The sequence below is a fragment of the Crocodylus siamensis genome, chromosome 11 (assembly GCF_052110815.1).
Source record: "Crocodylus siamensis isolate JL-2025a chromosome 11, ASM5211081v1, whole genome shotgun sequence".
Classification (NCBI taxonomy): Eukaryota; Metazoa; Chordata; order Crocodylia; family Crocodylidae; genus Crocodylus; species Crocodylus siamensis.
This window is the reverse complement of record NC_143405.1, coordinates 1,780,013-1,802,206: the sequence shown is the minus strand read 5'-3', so window position 1 is coordinate 1,802,206 and position 22,194 is coordinate 1,780,013. Positions and strand designations below refer to the sequence as shown.

The window sequence follows — 22,194 nt, the reverse complement described above, 5'->3', positions numbered from 1 at the left end:
GCTGAGCTCGCCCCCATGACGCAGCGGTCCCCCGTCTACACGGGGTTCGCCCCCGCGACGTGTCCTCCCCATGCCAGGCTGGAACGATACCCGAGGGGCAAACAGCCATGCCTTCCTGAGCAGCGCTGCAGATGTGAGCTCTCAACTAGCAGGTGAGCAGATTACAGGCAAACGTGGGAGTCTGATGCCTAACAGGAGGAAGGGAACATCCAAGCAGTCTGAGAGGCTGGAGGAGATGGACTCTTTCCAAGGGAACAAACCACGTAAGGGATGGGCAGCCTGCTTGCAATGAGCTGCAGACGTCTCTCCTGCCCAGCAGCCCTGCTCCGGGGGGATGCGTTACAGCGGGTCCGGCAATGGCAGTCTCTTCAGAACTCGAGGAGCAGCAGGGAGGACTGGCTCACCCCGGACAGCCCAAACAGCTGGCGTCAGTGCCAACCGGGCTGCCGAGCGAGGGGCAGCCGCGTCCATCCCCGAGGGTGGTTCAAAGCCCAGGGCTCAGATACAGCACAGAGCAGAAATCTCCAGGAGTGAGGCAGAGAGTTCAGGCGAACTTCAGCCGCATGTTCTGGCAAGGTGCAGCGCCGAGAGCAACAGTACGGCAGAGAGCCTCCTCCGAAGAGAACAGAAATAGAGCCCTTCTCCATGAATAATGCCTTATTTTGGCACGTATATTTGTTTACTTCAAAGTTATTTGTAAAATGCATGGTGGAGTTTGGCCTCCACGAAGAGAAAACAAGCGGTCTGAACTTTAGGTCAGTTCTTCAGGAAAGTAATATTGTAAGTGATGAAAGCCTTGTCGGCGAATCTAAAGCTGTACAAGTTTTCTTGTGCTTGAGCTGACATTAAAAATCCTGCAGGTGCAAGATTGCAAAGCTCAAGGAGCTAATGAGCACAGACACCACTCAGTCCACTGCGGGGTTTAATTGTTTTTTGAACATGCACATTTCTACCAACTACTCTCCACGTCCATAAATCCAGGAGAGTGCTCGTTCTCATCCCTCCAGCTGAACTGCCTTCGTTTTCTGTGTCATACATTCCTCCTCCTTGCAAACAAAGCTGTTCTGTGTTTTTACAGCCTTCTTTCTTCTGGAGCACTGACTCCTCCACACGTGGCCTCATAACCGTTACCCCAGGCTCGTCCCTGGCTACATGGTAGCAGGGATAACAGAAAGGAAAGGGAAGAGGGGGGAAATCAGGAATCCATGCATTGCATTTGCATTGTGACTGAGCCGCACAGAAAAACCAAGAGGTTCGGGCTAGAAAAGTAATCGAACAACCACAGAGGCAGCAGCTTGAATTGCACGATGTGCGGGAGCTGGCCCTATTTATTTATCCATCGTCACCTAAAAACCAGAAAGATCTGATAAACCTCTGAGCCAGCAGGCTGGGTCTAAGTTGGCCAAGGGAGAGGATGCACCTCCACATACCAACAGCTCTTTCTGGATGCTGGAGAAGTGGTCAAGGTGTGAGGCTCTACCCTGAGGGGTCATGGCAGCCTCAGCACCCCTCTTTGCTATACCAGGTAATGCCAGGGAGTTCCCTAGGTTCGCAGGCGTGCAAGAGCAAAGGACACGGATCTGTGTTTCAGCAAGGGAAAGAGCCTGGACTCCTTCCCCGGAGACTCCCTGAACGCAGCTGTGTCAGGTAGGAGGGCAGCGCGGCAGAGGAGGGGACCATTGGGAAGGCCAAGTTAACAAGCCAGCACCGGTATAGCACGTGCTCATTAGGCCAGCGCCAATCTGGCCAGGGGCCTACACTGCAATCGAGCTTTAAATCAAACTTGTAAGGTCCGGGGATCTGATAAGAGGTTGATTAAGAGAAAGAGATGCTGTAAATTTGACCTGCTATTACAGACGGAAAGAAAATGAAAAGACAGGGCATAATTTAGGGTGAGGGGAGCTATTCCTAATGAGCCCGTCTCCTCTTCTCCCTGCGGCTGGGCCAGGGGAGGAGGCAGGAGACATGCCGAGCACCCGGGAGAGGAGAGGGGTGACCGCTCCTGCAGTGCAGCCGCTCCGCGGCACTGTTGTTACCCTGCTGCACACGGGGATGTGCGATAGAAATACAATGCCCCCAAGACGCTCGCACGGCTGGAACGGCACACACCGCTCCCTGCACTGCTCCCCATGCTCCTGCTCCTTCCTCCTCCCGAGCAGCCTTTTACATCTACTTTTCCACTCTTTGTTAATGTCAATTAATGACACTCGAGATGGTGAGTCAGAGGCAGAGGTGACAGGGAACCTGCCACTGCTGAACCGTCTCTTTTAACTCGTTGCCTACATGCTCATGGGCGCTCGCTGATGCATGCGTGAGGCTGGCAAGCTGGAAACCACCAGTGTCTGAAGGGTTAAGCTTCTTCCTTTACTATTTTCTTCCTCTCTGGCTCTGCCATTTGACATATGCACACAACCACACATGCACACACATGTCAACTTTTGGGGCCTTGATGGAGAGCGTGAGCACACTAAAGAGCCAGCCTGGGAGCAAGTGCTATTGTACTTGGCTTTCACATGCGATTCTCTTTGGAGAAGCTGCATTTGCCACGTGGTGAAGCAAAAGGCAAAGAGATGCAGGGGTCAGAGGACTTGAGTGACCTGGGGGCCAGTTCTTTACTCTGTCCCTTCCTTCCTGTGACCCTGTGCATGTCACTTAGCTTCCCCATGCCTCAGTTTCCCACGTGTAAAAGGGTGATGACAGTCATGCTCCCCTACCTCACAGACTATGGTGAAAATATATCCATTAAAACAACTGTCAGTGCTCACATACATATCTTTGCTTACATATACAGTGATACCATAGATGCATCACTCCATAATACTCATGGCACAGCTCCTGGCTCCAGCAAGGGCAGAGGCAAAGCAGGTCGAAGAGTAGAAAGGAAGGGAAGATGGGCAGCCATGCAAGCAAACCCTACAAACATCCTCTCCCAAGACTGTTGGTCTATCTACTATCCAAACACGGGTCTGTCTGGCATTGGCCAAGGAAAGAAAGAAACTGCCAGGGGTGATGAATTAAAGGCAGGTCACTTGGAGCATCAGATAGCCGGGTTTCCTCCACAGTGTCAGCTAAGTTGCAACATCATTAAATTTATGTCAGCGAAAACAGTGAAACAGCAATTAATAATGCAACACTGTGGCAATAAGGTCACAGCTTTGTGATTCTGCTGGCACTGGATAGCTGGGTGGACATGCTTGCCATTTTGTATCTCATGGTTATTTAGGTAGGATATTCTTTGATCCTGGGCTATTATTCCTCACCTAAAGGTGCTTTGCTCTTCGTCACAGGGTGAAGAAAGGGTTTCTAGGGGGACGAGTACCCTTGGTGCTAGGCTTTCACTACCAGCGTGATCTCAGGAGGCTGAGAAATCGCTGTTATCCAAGAGTGATCTTTAATCTAGCGAGCAGCAAGCAGCCGCATGCTAAGACTAGAAAAACTGCAGGGCCGATAGCTGTGCACAATCCAGTTTCCCCCATGTACAAAGCACGGATAAATGTCAACCTCTTCTGGACAGTGCTCCGAGGTCTATGCCTGAAAAACCCTACAGAAGAGTAACACAGAATTACTGTTTTGGTGTCATGTCCCTTTGGGCTCCAGATGCAGGGACAGCCATGGCGAGCCTAATCTGTACTTTTACTCTCACTCGCTAAGTAGCTCCTGCACCTATGCCAGGGCATCGGCTGTTGTTATGGGCTAACAAATCCAGACACAGATTTCACCCCTCAAATGCACCACAGCATAATGACAAACCAGAGGTGAGAATTAGCAAAAACAATGGTTTTCAATAGGCCCATGAGATGCTCCAGTGCAGAAAACTTGGAGAAAAGTGAGCTGAAGGTCTGGGAAATCTGCCACATTCCCCCAGGACTGCAGAAGGCAAACACTGGACAACCAGACATAGGCAAACCAAACCTTTCCACAGCAAACTCAAACTGCAAAGAGTCAAAGGATCTCTCAGTCTGATAAATGTCACAGGCCCTGTCCCTCTTCCATCAACAATTTCAAAAGAATATTTAACATTGAAAATAATTTAAGAATTCATTCACACAGTCTGAATATGAATGTAAGAAAATCGGTTCAAAAACTTCAAAGACAACTTTGGCTGGGCAGAGCAAAAGGGAGAGGTTTTAAAGTTTAAAAAATAAAAACAGGAGGGCAGAGAGAAATATGAAACCTAAATTAAACAAACAAAAAATATATATATAGTTCTGTATATATGTAAAAAATTATATATGTATGTGTGCAGGTATAGGTGTACACACGTACGCGCGCACACACACAATGTTTAGATGCAACCTGGGACAGAAGCATGCAGCCATCAGAAAGGTGGTAACCCCCCGCAAACCTATACCTATATGAAGTCAGAAACATTTTACAGTGCAATTTGCATGACACTGTAAGCAAGCAGGAGCTGTGGCACTAGCAGAGCAGGACACAGGCTCCTTGGTTAGAAACACCCACAAGCCTGTCTCCGACCTAGGGGCTGATGTGTGGACAGCCTTCCTGAAGCAGGAGTCAGCGAGGGCTGTGGGTGCTCAGCGCCTCTTCACAACAGGGCTGTACCTCAGTTGCGAAGGGGTCCCCTAGCACTTCCCACTGAGACTCAGACTTTGTGGGATTTAAGCTCTTTGTTGCAACATATGCCTGCTTTCCAGTCCCTCTGACACCAAACCTGCTCTACAAGCCAACCTGAATGTGGGACACGGACTGGGACCAACTCAGGCACAGCGCTTTCAAGAGGGAGCAGGCTCCTTATTACAGCTCTGAGCCCCTGACACAGACCTTTGGCAAGCTTCAGGAACCAGCAAGCCACTTGTACCTGGGACTGGTGCAGGCTAGTGGCCACAGAGGCTCAGACAGCACAAGGGGATGAGGGAGGTGTCTTTCACCTCTGGGACCAACGCCAACATCAGGCCCTTAGCCACGTGCCTTCTCCAGCTGCCTGGCAAGACCCAGAGAGTTGCACACAACCAACCCCACACAGGGCCTCTGAGACCAAGAGTGGAAGAAAGACAAGTCTCATGGTCTTAGGGCAGGGTCTTTCCCCTCTTCAGCCCTCTACTACATGCAGAAGACTCAAAAGTGCTTCTTGAAAGCAGGGATCCCCACTCCTTCACAGAGGGAAACAAGCTGCAGGACGAACGACTTGTCTAAGGACACAGAGGGAGTCGGTGGCAGAGCCAGGAATAAAAGCTGGGTCTCCAAGCCCACACCCAGACCCTACCCAAGAGCACGAGATCCCACTGCCTCCCACAAGAGGTTTATGCCCAGCCCCTCACCTGTGCAGCTCGTCATCGGAGGGCGAGTACTTGGAGGTCACATCAGCAAGGTCACCAAAGATCTGCTTGCTGTACACCGTCAGTGAGGACAGCAGAATCAGCTCCTGCCATGTGGAACTTAGCAGGCAAGTATAGTCCTTGATTGAGAGTTCACAGAAGAACGGCAGCTTCTTAATCCAAGCAATCTGCCTGAAAAGCAACTCATCCGCCAGGCGACACAGCAAGGCAAACAGCTCGGCCTGAGTCACTTTATACCTGCAGGCACAGTTAATACGAAGACATAAAAAACGAATCCAGCACGCTGCGAGACAGACGGACAGGACGCCCAGAGCAGGGTAATGCGGCCCCGAGTCCCGGGGACGCGTGCCCATTCCTACTGACTACTGTCACCTAGTGGCAGGAACAGCGACTGCCCGCCGGCTTTTTGTGCTGCTGAGCCTGGAGCCCGCAGGTGGTTTCACAGCCAGGAAATCCCATCCCCGGTGCTGGGTTCAGAGAGGACAGAACAGAACATGCATTTATGGCCGCCCCTTGGCTCCCAGCCACTAACACCTTCATCTCCACAGCTCTGCTTCAGGCTTCTGCTGACATGGCTTTCAGACCGGGGCGGTGCTTAGCTCTGTCCATGAGCACATGCGCAATTAAGGGACCTTAAAGTGAGGAACACCAAGTCCCAGAAGTGGTTTGCACAACAACGCTGACTTCTGCGGGGCACACTGGGTTACAGCAATGGTCAGAGCAATGCAAATACGAGAATGCACTGGCTCTGGGCAGCCTCCTCGTGGCTACATCGCGCACACTTACCCGTCTTCGATAAGCATTGGAGTGCCAAGTGGTTCCAGGTCCTCGGCTGACACTAGCTGATTGATAAGACTATGTGACTGGGGATCTAGACTTCGGGCCTGGGGGGGCATCAGAGCTGAGTGAGCAGAATAGCTAAAAAGGTGCGGTAGGTACTGATAGTGCGTGGACACTGGTGTCCCGATATACTGATCCCTGAGTGCAGTGAATCCATTCAGCTCCACAGACCTACTGAAAAAGGAAGATCTATTTAATATACCAGATAGATTCCCCCACATGCAATTAAATACTTCATTCAGCCTGGAGAAAACAGAAAACAAAATACTTTGGCGGGGGTGGGGAAGTGTGACAAACATCTTTGTGCTTAAATGCTTTGGTGGAAGTGGTTAAGAACGTGTGGCCCAGCCGCTTTACACTGCGTCATGTTCAGCTTGACCTCAGAGCCAGCTCCTTTTCATGTCAAGCTACAACCTCTGCTGTTCAGAAAACAGCTGCCATTCTCAGTGTAAGAAAAGATACCCACTGTTGTGCCAAACATTTCAATCTCTGCTTTCTTAACAGCCTGGGATTCAGGATTGCAAATAAGAGAGTTTGTGTCACCTCTGAGCACAAATATTTTCATCAAATTCTTTTTTTCAATGCAATTGGAAGCAGGAGTCGGGGAATGGTGGTTTAACACATAACCCTCCTCAGTGTTTGCAGTCCAAATGCCAAAGCACTGGGACAGTGAATGAGAACCTGAGAGTGACACTGACTGCATGGTAATTACAAAATTAGAGATGGAATAGAAGCTGGCAAGTTCACGTTCAACCTCCGAGCAGAGCGAAATGTAAACAGCCTTGACAGTGAAAGGTAAATCAAACATTACAAAGGTTCAGGCTTTCATAACCTCAAGTGTTATCACTTCAGATGAAGAAGGAGGGAGGTTGAAATTCTCATATTTAAACCAAATCTCTTCATCATGCCCCCCGGGCATTTCACTGCTCACATTGCACGGGGCTGATCTTTTCAATGCAGCTAGAAACGTGTTTATAAAAACAGCCGCAATTTGCAAGACCGTACTTCGGTTACACATGCAAAAATATACAGTTCACAAAACGCCCATTGTCACATTTCATCCACACAGCATCCTCAGTGAAACAGAGGCCGAGCTACTGCCCTCTGAGTTTTCCAGTGAAAACTCCCACCTTGATGATGGAGTAGAAACAGGTGATGGCTGGTTGCTCTCAGAAACTCCATTCCCAGGGGAACTGTGATCACTGTCTCCATTGTTGCTCCAAGAGATGTTTGCTTCTCCCTCAAATTCTTGCCCAGACATAATTCTTTCAATCTCCTCCTCTGAAATCTTTTGGAGAGAAGATCATCACATCAAACATTTTTCAACCAAGTACAAAACTGGCTTAGCTACAGGCACAGACTTCCCAAGCTGTCTGTAGCATGGGAGAAATACTACCACACAGGCTTTTATTATAAAATGAAATATCCTATGCTTGGAAGGACTTTCAGCTATACCTGAAATCTCCCATGCTCCTCTCATTAGTCCTCTTACCTCTCCTTGATAAGAGGCATTTTTGTAAATGTCATAAATTTGGATGTCATATAATCCAAGGACAACCTGCTGGTCCAACAGCACAACCCATGTCCAGTCACCGCAGCTCTGTCTATGGCAGGGGGTGGTGGGAGGGAGGCTGGAAGGAGAGCTCTGGGACACCAAAGACTGATTACTGGGTCATCTGGACCATTTTGCTCCCTTGGTCCCTACAGTACCTCCTGGTTTGCTCCTGCAGTTAAATCACACTTGTGACATGCAGTGACATTTGGAAATAAACCTCTGAGATCCAGGGATGGCAGCAACCTGGGTTAGGCTCAGCATGATGCACATATTTCTGCCTTCAGCAGTAGCAGAAGAAGTGCAGCGCTGGGGGTTTTTTGTGAGGTTTACGGCACGTATTCCCTTCCCCCATCCCATGGGCACAAGGAATCCATGTGAGCTCTACACAATTGCTGAACTGCACTTTTCTGTGGCATCATTTTCAAGAGGCACAAAGAACCTACCAGCCACTGCTGAGAGATTTACTCCAGACAACACAATTGTCAGGAAACCCCCCAACCAAGGCACAAGGCCGAGCTTTCCTTTATTCTAAGAGGAGAATAATTAACTAGCCTCTCTCAGTTGGGTTGGGCAGCCTGGTTTATCCTTTCTATCACACAAAGCACAATGTGGCAGGGCTCCTTTTTGGCTACCCAAGTGGGCTGCCTTACCAGCTACACTGCTGTAGAGATGTTGTAAAAAATTCCTAGTTATAGGCACTGCCCCCAAAATAGGACATGGATGTTAGCTTTTACAAGGAGGTTGTAAGGAGCATTGGCAAAATATGGCTATGTTTGAAAACGATGGGAAGTGGCACGCGGCTACTGCAATCTGTTTTTAGAACTACCCTCCTGCTGCCCTCTGAGGCTGTAAGAGCAAGGAGGGGACTGAACTTGTCTACAGAAAAGGCACAAACTGTGATGCCATTCCTTATTCAGAGGGAAGCAAACTGCAGGAAGAAGGCTTTTTTGGTTGCTTGGCTTTTGGTAATTTTAGTTTGCATGGGGGTGGTAGTTCCCCCCCACACACACACACAGGCAGCCTTGCAAAAGGCTGCTCCTGAATTACTTCTCGTGTATTAAAATAAACAGTAAACTTTTTAAGGACAGCTGTTCCTGCTGCCCCCTGGAAAATGGTAATCATTCCTCCCCTCGTGCGGCAGAAGCTATTGTGCCGAATTACCTAGCATTTTACAAGACATCTCCAGACAAGCTGCCCCATCAATCAGGAAGACATTTACTGGATGCCCCACTTGCAACAACTTAAGAAATTGCAGTATGGAGACTGCTAAGATTTACTGGGAGCTTTGCAGGGATTGAAGTACTCGTGCCGCTTACAAAGGACCGACTGTTTCCTACAGCCCAACTGAGCAGTTCAGAGATTGTCAGTTTATTCATGTAGCCATCCGATGACAATCTGTCGTGCAGCGATGCCATTTCCTCTCACTGGAGTTAAGCAAGATCAGACCCTTGTTTACAAATCAGCTGCCTAAATGGCATGTATCACTAACGAGGCAGGGCTGGCCAAATCCCTGCTACGCTATTAGGAGACATCATCACGCATGAGCAAAATTGTCACCAATTAACTCAGGTTGAACTCCTGGGCCTGCCCGCTTCCATGGCTCAGAGACTGCAGCAGCTCCGCAGCCGGGCGGGACTGCGGCTGCAGGAACCGGCTCATATCCAGCCCATCCCAGGTGGGTCGGGAACACCGCCGGAGCCAGGCGCTCCTCCCTTCCCAACGCTGCCCCAGAAGGAGGTGGAAGGGATGTCACTGAGCCCGTGCAACCTCCTTGAGAGGTGGCATTGTTTTCTTCCCCTCAAGGAACGAACAACAGTTTCATCTTCCCCGTTTCCAGCTGCAGGAGCACACAGCCAGCGTACACACACTGTACGTCTCACAATCAGATGGGCAAGCAGTAAAGAGACGAAGGAGCACTGTATTAAAAACAGTCTGCTCACCTGGACAGGTCCAATACTTTTGTTCCTGCCTCCTGGCATGCCATCTTCTCTGATTGCTGCAAAGAAACACAACCAAGAGCTGGTTAGGGACGCTGGGATTATTTGTAACTGTGGAGAGCTGTTGACAGCGCATCTACCCTGACAGGAACTGTCTTCCACGTAGCTGTAGATTCACTGACTCTGGAAGTTTTATTCTGCTAAATTAGGCAATGCCCACCAATTTCCACCCCCATAGTGGGAGCTGCGCCCTGGGCTCCCCACTTCCAGTGTGTATAAAATACTGTGACTGACAGAAGCACTGGGAGGCTTCAGAAACAGTCTCTGCCTTAGTAGACATTTGGAACAACTTCCCCAACTCTTTTTTCTTTATTAGCGGGGAAATACTGCACGAGAAAGACTGCCAGCTCAAGGACCCCACGGGCTGCGGCATGCGTGGGCCAGCTGAAGCCCCTCTGATATGCGGGGTCACAGGCTCTGCTGAGACCACCCACCGGGAACTCAGCTGGACCTGGCAGGGGTCTGTCCCAGCTGTACGACGGCCTTGCTGCTGCGGGCTCCCCTGCCTTGCCTCCGTAAGACAGCCGGCAAAGAGCGGGGAGCTGGGCTGGCCTTGCCACTGCAGGGCTCCCCCAACCTGCCTCCACAGGACAGCTGGCAAACAGTGGGGGACCAGGATGGCCTTGCAACTCCTGCGGCCCAGGTCCTGCCTGGCAGGAAGGTCCCTGTGCTCGGCCATTCTGTAGGGCCAACCTCAGCTCCCCACAGCGTGGTCCTCCGAGCCATTCTTGGACCCCTGAGAAACACTTCACCAACACTGAGCACTCAGAGCCTGTCACAGGTGTCCCGTTTCTGCTTCTGCAGACACCGAGTCCTTGCAAATACAACACCTGCCTGGCTCTCAGCTGGGAGCACTGACCTAACTCCTTTCTCCAGATGCAGCAAGGAAGGCGGAGGCTAGGACTAGAGAGGCCCAGCAAAGAGACAGGGAGCTCAGCCTCCGCATGTGGTGCTCAGCACCTTCCATGCAGGACAGCCACAGCTGCAACCAGCCTCTGAGCACCAGGGATGGCACTGATCCGCAGAGCGGATCTGAGAGTAAATCATGGGGCTAAGGCTGGCAGGATGCCCTCCTGCGGAGCTGCAGGCCTCGCAGACAGCCCCTCTTCTGACCTCCTGCATCATGCAGCCTGCTAGGTCTCACCCCAATACCTCCCTGCTGAACCTAGAGGTCTGAGAGGGATGAAAGCATTTCCAATCTCGGGAAATTCAACTCGAGACAAGACCTAGCAGAATCCGAGACCACAGTGCCACCAACGTCTCAGACCCTGGCAGTGGCGAGGAACAGTTACACTTGGGTTACCCTGCTAGCAAGTGTTTGCTGTGGAGAGAACTGAGAAACACCAAGGTCTCTGCCAAGCCAGTTTGGGGGAAATCCCTTCCCAAGGCCATTCCAGTCATCAATATGACTGTGGAGGCGTGAGCAAGACTCAGCAGCCAGGTATTTAAGAAAGAAGGTCCTTTGTGCTGCCTCAGCGCACTGCTCCACCCCTGCCCAGTATCCCACCTCCAGCTGTGGCGCATCTCTGGTGCTCCAGGAGAAGACAAAACAGCCAGGATCCATAAAGCCAACTGAGCATCGGGAGAAAAGCTGAGGGGTTCCTGCCAGCACCAGCCACCAGCAGGGTGGGGAAACACCGTCTTCCTGAGCAGGGGCAGAGCCCAGTGAGGAAAGGAGAGATAAATGGAGCAGCCCTGCATCGCAGATGCAATCTGTTCACCTAATGGTCTGCATCCTCTGGCCATTTATTCTGGAAGCTGAAGCACTGGCCTGTTTAGAAACCGCAGTGCCTCTCTGCATCCGTAGCTATTTGCTCGCTTCTCTCGCATGCTTCCTAGAGTTATGCTGCCAGCAGTAGCTACGGACCACTTCACAACCTGACGCAGCGAAGCAGCTGAAAACAGGTATGCTCTGTGGCATGCAGCTCTCAAGCTCAGGGCAGATCAGATGGGCAGGGGCCATGCTCCAGCCAGGTTTTAACACTGGACCCAAAGTGAGTTTGGCTTTATGGAGCCTGTGTCGACCTTCTTGCATACTTGGCTTTAAGTCAGTTGGGAAAACCCTCTTTTTCTGGGAGGGCAGCAAGCAGGAGCTGTATGGAGAGGCCACCAGCCCCACAGTAGCCAAAATTGGGAAATGGCTGAAGTGGGATCTTGCATGTTTCCTGAAATGTCTAGACACGTCTCTGGTGAGCGCTGCCCTGGCTGCCGGAGCACAGAAGGTGCGATGTAGCCCTAGGAAGGCGATCTCTACTGCACTGTGTAGATGCCTTTCCAGTAATGCCCCTGGGTGGGGTACATCTGGTTTGGAAAGCAGGTCCGGCGCTGGGGAAAGGTGTTGAAAGCATTGAGCAGAGATCTTAAAAGAACAGCAATGGAAAGCTCTGCTCCCACCCACCATGCAGGCCCCTAAATATGGGGACTGACTGTCGAGGACACCAGGTGCTCAGTAGCTGCTGCCGATTTCTTGGGTACAGAGACGCAAGTCCTTTATCTACTGAACAGGTACAGCACCAGCAGCAGTGAGGTTTGGCCACTGCTTCTGCCCTGGCCTGTAGATGCCATTGCTAAGGCAGCTGGATACATCCTGGCCACAGCCCTGCGAGTGGCCCAGGAGTAACGGGGACTGCTTTCCACTGCAACCATCACCTCCCTTTTAGGCATGGGCCAAACAGACACTGAATGGGAAACACGTCCGTCCGCCAGGCTAGGTGTGCAGCACCGAAAGCCTTCACGCCTGAAGCTTCCTGTCCTCACCCCGCTGAGGCTGCACGATCCTTGGGGCAGCCTTTGCAGCTTCAAGCACAAGCTCCGAACACAACAAACTGTAGCAGAAAACAGGGCTGAACTCTGTCCCGGTCGTGGAACACCCACTACCGAGCGGCACTTCACCGTGGTGACTCAACCCAAGGGAGAACTGACCCGGCCAAGTGGCACAGATGACCGGAGTCACCCGCTGGTCTGGCTCCCGGGTGAGGCGGTGGCAGCAGCTGCACCCACAGCCAGGACAGCCAGGCTGCGCTGATGAACAGCAGCACGCCCAAAGTATGCGACACTTGCGCTGACTTTTACAAGTCTCTGTGCCACCTCAGCGGTGCCCGGCACCCTGCTGAACCAGTCTGACAAGCTGCCAGGTGCTTTCAAATTGGACACGTGGAACCAGGAGAGCAAACATGGCCCCAAGAGAGCCCTGTGCTCTTTAACCTACCCTGTCTGCCTGCAGCATTCAGCTATAACCCGTATTCAACTCGCAAGCACTGGCCTGGGTTTGCTGTTTACCCATCGGGGTCTCACAGCTGTGGGCTTTATTCAGCGCATGCTCCCTGTGGCTCTGCACCCTCGAGAAGCCTGATATTTTGCAGCACTAGGAGCTTACATTGGCTCTTCTCTGCCAGCGCAATGCCGCGTCTGTCACCAGGGCCCCAAAAGATGTGAAGTCAGACCAGTCTGCTGCTGTAGGAACCTGGGGCTCTCTTCTTTCAAGTTTTCTCTACCCCAGATGGAAAATCCCTCACTAGCTCTGTTCAGCCTCCTTCTCAAGGTTTTGAAAGGTATCAATTCATCTCTCCCCCATTGCAGGCCTGCTCTCAGGCTGCAGCTATGTTGACCTCATGTCCTGACACGGCTATGAGTGTTTGAGTCAGCTCCCTGCTAGCTTTGGTGCACTGTGAGCATTTTGGCTGGACCAGGTTCACAGGGGCTAAACCAGCTTTGTTCTCAGCCATTTCCATTAGCTCCTCGTTTAAACAGGTCATTTTAACTCAGGTGAGCTGCCAGATCCAGCCCTTGCTGATAACCGTTTATTCAGAGGTCTACGGAGACGAATCTGCTTCTTGTTCCAAACGCAGAGGATTTCTTCACTGTCCAGAGCTGCTGTATCTAACCCTTCTAACCTGTACCTTAGTACCTACAGGGGCTTTGCTTGCTTCAAGGTCTCTGATCATCCTTGAATACTTCATTTATGTAAGGTGTTTTAAATAGGATCCTCTTGTGGATAGGGCCATGGAACTGCATCTGCACCACTCCCTTCCCAAACCCAGAGTGGGACTGCATTAACCACTCTCAGTAAGGCAGCTGCTAGTCAACCAAAACCCTCTTTTTCTTTATCTTCATATGAGAACATCCATTTTTCATCTAATACCCTGGTAATCAGACTTCTCAAATGAAATCAATGGAGTTTTCCACAAAAAGAGCCATGACCAAAGGCCAGCTGCAATTGTTCGTGCATTTGGGACGTCAGTCTGGTTTCTCCCAGCAGTGGCCAGGAGATGTCACTGTTTCCTGCTAAATAAGCATTTGCTAAAATAGAAAAAAAGAAAAACGAAAAAAAAAAAAGCTTCTCAAGGCTGAGACTTGCCATTAAGAATAAAAGCTCCAAGAACACCCATCAGCATCTTTCTGTGGATCAAAAAGGCAACCACATCTGCAACATGCCGCTGGGAACAGGAAAAGCTTCCGTCTGCATCAGTAACGACTCTCCCCCAAAACTGAACAAGTGGAAGAGAGGGAGAGGGACTCCCTGCTACAGGGATCACAGTATCAAGCCAGAAAAGAGAAGAGAAAAATTGAGTAATTCATCCAGAGAGACGTAAAAAGAGAAATGTGTGCAACAGATAAAGACAGCCACCTGGGCCATCTGGGTGCTTTGGATCCTGGCTTCCTCTGAAGAGACTTACTGTGGGTGGCATTTTTTGAGAAACCACAACCAGAAAAGAAATCCACATGAAGCCTCACAGTAAAAATATTGTAACATAAAATTCAGAGGAGAACATATGTGATCTACATACTTATTTTAAAATGCAGGCAAATGAAGCCAAATAGCATTTGGCTTCTGTAACCCTGAGCTCAGAGGAGGAGAAACCTAAGTGCTTGGATGAAACATGACAGCTGCGATGGGAAGATGGGGCGTTCCTCACACCCGCGCACTCGGGGCTCCAACGTACAGACTGAGAAACGGAAAGGAAGGAGAAGGGAGAGGTCAGCCAGGGGAGCAATCTGATCATTTCCTCACTGATGGCAAGTTTGAGTCACCCAAAATGTGATTCCCCAAGTTAAAATCCAGGTTGAACCAACTATGGCTCCCTGCTGAGCAAAATGCCACAAGTGTCACGCTCCACATTTCTCGCTCGTCCCACACACTGGTCTCTGCAGAAAGATCTTCGCTGCAAGACAGTGCGCCACAGACCGGGGTTCAGCGCATCTGCAGCATATTCTGCTAAAAAGTCTAAGAATGAATCTGGCAAGAGGCTTCCCCGGTTGTGGTAACGTAACCTTAGGAGAATTAAACACGCGACATGAGATTTCTGCTTCTGACTGCAGGAAGCAGCCTTTCCCACAACGACTCCTGCCCTGCCTTCTGAAGCCGAATGCCCTCTGTGCATATCAAAGGAGTGAGCCTGAACAATCACTATATTACAGCAGCTCCTCCTTCTACTCCATTTCCTGTTTGTTGCTGTTAAACCAGAAAATCCCTTGGCTTTTAAAGCAGAGGAGGCCACGCTGCCACAGATTTAAAATGGTCAAAATAGTGAAGCTTTACTAAGGGGAGAAATTGATACTGAAATCACATTCTCAATGTAGTCTCTTAAAATCAGTTGCAAACAGCTGCAGGTTTTTATTCGAGCACAATGAAAACAGACTTGCAGGTTAAAGCAGGATCTGATGGTCTAATTAACCACATCAAACTCTTTTTTCACAGGGGCATTTTTCTGTTTAAAATTAAAAGCCAACATCATATGGGCCTCAGATTTCAAAGGCACTGCCTGACCCATTTAACCGCATCCCTGTCACCTCACTCTGCTAACTAGTCTTGACCGAGCGGACAACTGTACTATCTGATGCTGTATCTTCAAGCGTCGCTGCTTTTGTCAGTGTTCAGCTGAAAATATCCCAGAAAAATTGCTTTTAGATCCATTCCAGTAAAAGACTGCTGTCCACTTCCCTTCTCTCTTACTCATGCTAGGCTCTCATTTTTAGGCTGTAGTTTCTACTAATTTTTGACAAATAGCTCAACAGTTATGTAACCCCTGCCCTTGGGTTGCGAGGGGTTAAGCAGAGGGCTGGTTACAGTTACATGATACCAGTACAGTAAATTAAAGCACAAATTAAAACAAATTGATTTCTCCCTGCCAGTAAAGGGACAACCATGCCAGATTAGGAAGTACACTGGTTCTACGAGCTTTCTACTTGATTAGGTAGCATAAGAGTGATGTTGCAGTTGTGACAGTCCAGAAATTATGTGAGAAGCAAAGTTTTCTTAGGGTGATCTCTTTTATTGGACCAACAAGGTAGCTGGGATAAAGCTGGACAAGGTTTTGATGCAAGACATTCTTCCTTAGGGTACTCCATGATTTATCTGTGAGGAGTTTACGTACTGGTGGTCCCCAGCCTAAAAGCGCATGGTCCTAGCACGGCTTTTTCCCTCTCAGCAAAACTGTGCCTGGTATGAAAGAGGCATGGTTTTATGTCATAAACTGGAAGTGCAACATGAGCCAAGAGCTTTCTAGGGCAGGGTTTAGCTAAGGCCTGTGATTAAACATCAGACAGTCCTGAGGCTGTGGAAACCTGAATGCCTAACATGTCAGGTCTTACTAGAATCTCTAGGGCATTTACATTTCTGCCCAAGAGGAATAATTCAAAAAACAGCAGAGCCAGAAATGCTCCCTTCCATGCCACCCAGTCCTTCCCTTTGCCATGCTACAACATCCATGGGCAAACTTCCAAAATCAAACTTTGCAAACTGATGCACATGAGGATTGTCCCAGAAAGTTTACTTCTAAGGTGAAAACAGGCTTGAACACAAATCAGCCCAAACAGCTCATTTTGGAAAGCCACAAACCCTCTAATACCTATGGCTTAAAACGGGAGTGTCATGGTGAGCACTGGCACTAGCACTGACAACATGGGCAGCAGCGCCAAAGTGGGGCACTGGGTCAGTAGTGCAATGAGGGCCCAATTGTGTAACACTGGTAGCGTCTCAGCACAGGTGCCCAGAGGAGGCTGATATTGCTAGTAAGCACAGCCTTGAACACAACCCAAATGATGAGCGAAGGGGATATCCACGTAATCTGGGGACTGGCAGAAAGAAGCGTTTTTGGTTTCTGGCTGAGTGGTCACAGAAAGCCAACAGGATATGCGGTGAGATACCAACACAAGAGATCTCCCCAGCCTCTCCCGGAAAGAGGCAGCTTCTGTCACACCCAGGGCCCAGCCACCCCTTTTTGCCCGTGTGCGCAAGTCAGATATTTGAAGCAGCTCACTGGCTTTACCTTTCCGGTTCATCCCCATCTGGAGGCACTTGAGCAGCCGGCAGTACTGGCATCTGTTTCGCTGCTTGCGTGACATCACGCAGTTCTTGTCTCGACTGCATCTGTAAACCCGCTTGTTGCAAATGCTCCGCTTGAAAAACCCCTTGCAGCCCTCGCAGGAGATGATACCGTAGTGCAGACCTGTTGCTCTGTCTCCACAGATAAGGCAGGTTCGCTGATCAACCCGGTCATCTGGAAGAGAAACAAGGCTTCAGATGAGAAAATGGCCCATCTGCAAAAACATACGACCTGAGCCCTTCCGCACCAAGCCAGCACAGCCCTCCACCCTTGTATGCCATACCCAAACTGCCCACGCTGCACGGCAGAGCCTGGAGAAGTGCACGGCGTGCACATTCCTGATACTAGGAGGCCAATTCTTAGCCCCTGTGAGATCCCACCTGTTCTGAATAATAACTTGGCTGAAGTGTACTTGGGTAAAATTTCCCCCGCTCAGAAGTGGCCGAAGTTTACACCGAATGTTCAAGAAGACTCTAGCTCAAGTGCGCCTGCCAAGGAGGACTGGTAGGCACATGCCAAACAGCATGAACTCCGAATAGGAACATCACCAGGGACCCTGACCATTGTCCTCTGACCCTCCTGCACTCGCAGGAAAGCACCAACGCGCACTTAAACCCACCGACTCCAGGAAGACGCTGACATGAAGGCTTCCACTACAGGTGTAAACATCATGCTTGGATCTGAGCTGGGAGTGCCTAAGCCACCACATGTGAAAAGAGAAGCCAGCAAAACTTTCTGCTTTAAAATAAAGGGTCTACAAATAGTCAAGAAAGACTGCAGCACATCTGCATTGTCCTCATCCAGAGCTAACACAATGGCTGAGAAACGCTGCCCGCCTCCCCAAATTATATATATAGAGAAAGGAGCTGAGACGAGCAGAGGTTTACTGTCCTTTCAGCCAAAGCACACTACATCGTGAGCAACAGCTTCTGGCAGCCAGGTCTGCTGCAGCCAGCATGTCAATATTTCAGCTTCAAAGCAAGCAAGTGCTATGCAGCCCCCCCGAGAAAAATCCTGCCTCCAAGAGCAGGCTGCCAACAGAAGAAGGCCTTCACCAGTGCTGGGTCCTTCATTGGCTTCATCGGGACAAGAGAACAGACTGCAAAAGGATCCCTTGCCAAGTGTGACCCAGTCTTCCCAGGAGTGTGGTGTGGCATTCATCGTGCCAGGCTGATCGAGGCGACTGAGCCCAGGAATCCCATGGTAAACCCGCAGTTAAAAGAAGGGGGATACAGAGCAAAATTTACCTTCACAGAGTAACCACACAGAAGCGTCACATTTGCTTACTAGAGATTACAACGTGGCTTGTAAAAGAAATAACTGTGTGTGTGTTTTAAACTGTAATTCACTGCAGCTCCTCAAATCATGTCACAAAAATATAGTCTTTTTATTATTCCACGTACAATGTTACAGCAGAATTTAAACACCATTATCTACACTCAAAATGATGGACTGCCAGGCTTCCCATGACCCTATTTCATGCATTTCTTTTATTTCCACTGTAGTTAATAAAGAACAGAGATGAGATCAAAGGCCTGAGTGTCATATTTTCTTACTAATGTGGTAAGAGAAAGTTGTGTTACCGCCAGGACTAGTGTTTTATTCTCAATTCTTCTCATTTCAACGTTCCCTTCAGTATCTGGTGTCAATAGAAGGCAACATGTGCCACACATTAGGAAAATACAAATACCATCTGCAGCTAGGAAGAAAGCATGAGTTTAAACAAGGTCAGTCTTGCCATTGAGAGCTAGTGGTTTTCAGAGTCCCATTTAAATTAAAGCCACAACTGGAGAGCATTAGTGCATCACTGGAAGTACTACTCATCCTACAGCTAAAACAGGACTTCAGGTTGGGGGGTGGGAAGACAAACAGTACTACGAGGGCAGCCACACAACCTATTTTGTTCAACATTTGTGTAACGGAGAGAAGGGCACATGTCTGCAGAGGGGAAAAGTAACAAAGTGCAAAACGAGTGCGAGCAGAGGTGTTACCACCGCACTGCCAGGCAGAGCGTAGCCCTTGTCGGAGAGCTCGTGTCATGGGGGTGGCAGGTACCTTTGCAGGACAGACCTGCTTGGATGCTTAGGTTCCCGCTGGGCAAATCTGCTGGAGGTGGTAGGGAGAAGCCCACTGGAGCTTGTGCACAGAAAGCCTTTTTCCTGACTCAACTGATGTGCAGCAGAGTGAACCATAGAGAAAGCGTACCCGACAGACGCGTGGTGATCTCCCTGCTACAGAACCACAAGTAGAGGCAAGGCGCGCATTTTGTTCAGGCAACTCGGGGAAACAGGCCAAGACGAGGTCTCTTGCCCATGCCAGCTCTCGAACTGTCAGCCAAGGCTTTGCGATGCAGTTGACACGCAAGCACACATGCACACGCGCACGCACAGAATGTAAATGAACATTATTATAAAAATGATAATAAGGTTAAGACACAAAGACTGGATTTTACTATTCCCTTTCCAAATCTTAATAAGAGGCTTTTGGATGAAAAAAAATGTAAATTGTACTACTCCCAGCAATAGGAACTGTCACCTTAAATTTGGTATCTTAAGACTTTAACATTCCCACCGAGACAGAATAGGGCTGATGTATAGCTCAGCAAGGATCTCAGTGGGCACATAGTAATTTTCATAGACAGAGATGTCAAATTGAAAGGAAAATAAAGTAAATGATGGCTAAAGCAGCTGACTTTGTTAACCTAGATGTATTCTCATTATCTTGCATCTCCAGCAAGACCTACATCTTGCTTCACATCAGAAGTCAGTTGTACTTAAAAGAATCCCGTCAGCAGCACCCAAAGCTTTTTCCCGCAGAAGCTCCTGCCACACGGGCGCTTTACCTCTTCTCCTCGTTTCATCCCAGACAAGCCCCTCACTCAGTGCCTTGTTAACCACTACGGATTGTGCTCATCACAGACACAACAGCACGGAGAAGACAGACAACAACACCCCCTTTCCATCCGTCCAAAGAGGACCATGCTGGGAATGCGTCTGAACTCTTCCCTCTTTCAAATCAAAATTTAACGTACATCAACCTGGAGCCTGGGCCACTGTAAAAGATTCAGATGGAGCCCCTTTGCCTGGGTGAGAGACAGAGTCTCCTGCCACAAGCCTGGATGTCCCAGACCAAGGTCCAGCCTTGTTGCTTCTGCTGTTAGGCGCTGAAGTCAAAGTCTCAGGCCACATCTACACAGGGATGCTAAGGAAGAGTCAGCCACTGCAATCGAAAGCCACTTCGCTCGTGAATAAGAACATCCACGTGCAAACTGACCACACTAGCTTGCACAACTGGCTTCACCCTGTGCGCTGATTTGGCTTAGGCTTCCTGAGCACCCTCGCACTGGCGCTGCCTGCGAGGGGACGGCTCCGTTGAACTGGGAGCGCAGGAAACGTGGCTTCCAGGCAGAGTTCACGTGGACTCAGGAGCTGAGACTTGCCGTTCCTTCACATGGGAAGACAGGCTAGTCAGAAAGGTTTCAGTGAGCACCGCTGTAACTCCAATGGTGAGCGACAGTGGTACACCCAGAAAACTGCAGCTGAATCAGGAAGTTCCTATTATGACTCCTGCATCTTGAAATATTTCCCACCACAGCCACGCTGCAATCCAAAATATTGTTTAATTCCTTTAAGCAGCAGGAAAAATCTCAAGAGCTCTGGAGGAAAACTTCCTGATAATTAACTTAATCTTGTGCAGGGGTGTCTAAGCCCACCGATACCCACTGTCTGCCATCATCCAAGTCATGGCCAAGGTGCAGCCCGGCAGGACATCTTGATCTAAGGCTGACATTGGAGGCATGTATATATATATTTTAAAGGTTTTAACAGGATCCACTCACCATCTCATTGCTTCCTTCATATAGAGTCTCCCACTCCCAAATTTTCTAGGTTTCCCTTCTAGTTACTTATATACGACAATGCGAACGTTGTCCTTTGGCCAAAGCAAATGAAAAACTTGAATTTAACATGGGGCGGAGGTGGAATCCATCTCGAGTTTCTTACAATGTTGGCAATGCCCTTTCCTGAAGTGGAAGTCAAATCACCACACCCACCAACTAACATCATGGCAAACAAGGCTGCTTTTCAAACCATCTGCTGAACTGCCACAGAACGTCCCCAGTATGTTACCAGGAAACATTTCACCTGCAATTTCTTGAATTTAGCTCCTGTAAATCTGTTATTTCTTGCTGTCATGATTCAGCATCTGCAGTCGGCACAGAGCTCAGCAGCCGAGCTTTCAGCACGCATTAGCTCTACATTAAGTGAATGCGACCAGCTCAGAAGCTAGTTATTTATGGGGCTGATCTTTGCAAGATCCCATCCTTCTGGTTGCTTTGGTGACAGCTCACTCGCCTCTTTCCATTTCCAAATGGCTGCATGAGCAGAAATCATCACGAGCGCCATAAGCCAGGCCTCTGCTGTGGAATATGGATCTTTTTATTCAAATTATCCAGGGTCACACAATCACAGTCACATTTTAAAGCCCAACTTAAGAGCTGCTCAATTGCTTTGCCTTCTTTGGAAGCATTACCAGTAGAATAGCTATTTCACCCCGAAGGTGTATAATGGGATTTACAGGGTACTTACATTGTACTACTCTAATTGCTAGGTGGAGCAAACCTGAAACTTGGAGCGTGACTTGGTGTGGGAAGTGTGTCCCCTGCAACAGCTGTGAAGGGGCAGCTGGACATTAGTGAGAGGACAAAACAAGTCTGGATCACTTAAAACATTTAGGCAGTGATCAGTAAAGTACAGGTGGAAGTAGTCAAGATGCCTATAAGTTAATTTTTTAGCTAAAACTTGTTGGTCAAACCAAATTTTTCAAGAAAAATCTGCTTGAGGCATGGATGGGAGTTTCTACCGAAGCACCTGGACAGTTTCTGAGAGCGATGACAGGCAGAGGCGCTGAGAAAAAGAAAGCACGTCCTCTTCTCTTTACAGCCCAGAACTAGCACCCAGGGGAACAGGCTTCTTCTGTTCCCAGCCTGGCTGCGTATTTCCTCTGTCATTCTGGCAAAGATGATTATAACACACGTGCACGAGGGGGCCGTCTTTTTCCTGGTGTCCGTGGACAAAAATGCATGACTTCGCAACCTCAGTGCTCCTTTAAGCAAGTTTTATATGCAGGTTTTTAGAAAGTATTGAGCAGTGTGCATGTATCGCTCTGTATTGAAAGAGTTT

The 22,194-nt window shown here is 49.4% G+C and overlaps 1 protein-coding gene across 6 annotated transcripts in view; it reads right to left on the bottom strand.

The window, feature by feature from the left end:
• Positions 1-22,194, bottom strand: part of NR6A1 (nuclear receptor subfamily 6 group A member 1) — a 156,296-nt gene that overhangs the window by 11,090 nt on the left and 123,012 nt on the right. For 5 of the 6 annotated variants that reach the window (XM_090022960.1, XM_090022963.1, XM_090022965.1 and 2 more), the window contains 5 exons: positions 16,958-17,188; positions 9,633-9,688; positions 7,268-7,425; positions 6,084-6,311; positions 5,280-5,534 (listed from right to left, as the gene is read on the bottom strand). In XM_090022960.1, coding sequence (XP_089879086.1) covers positions 5,280-5,534; positions 6,084-6,311; positions 7,268-7,425; positions 9,633-9,688; positions 16,958-17,188 — 928 coding nt within the window. The remainder of the gene's footprint in view (positions 1-5,279; positions 5,535-6,083; positions 6,312-7,267; positions 7,426-9,632; positions 9,689-16,957; positions 17,189-22,194) is intronic. The other variant, XM_090022962.1, reaches the window with a different exon arrangement.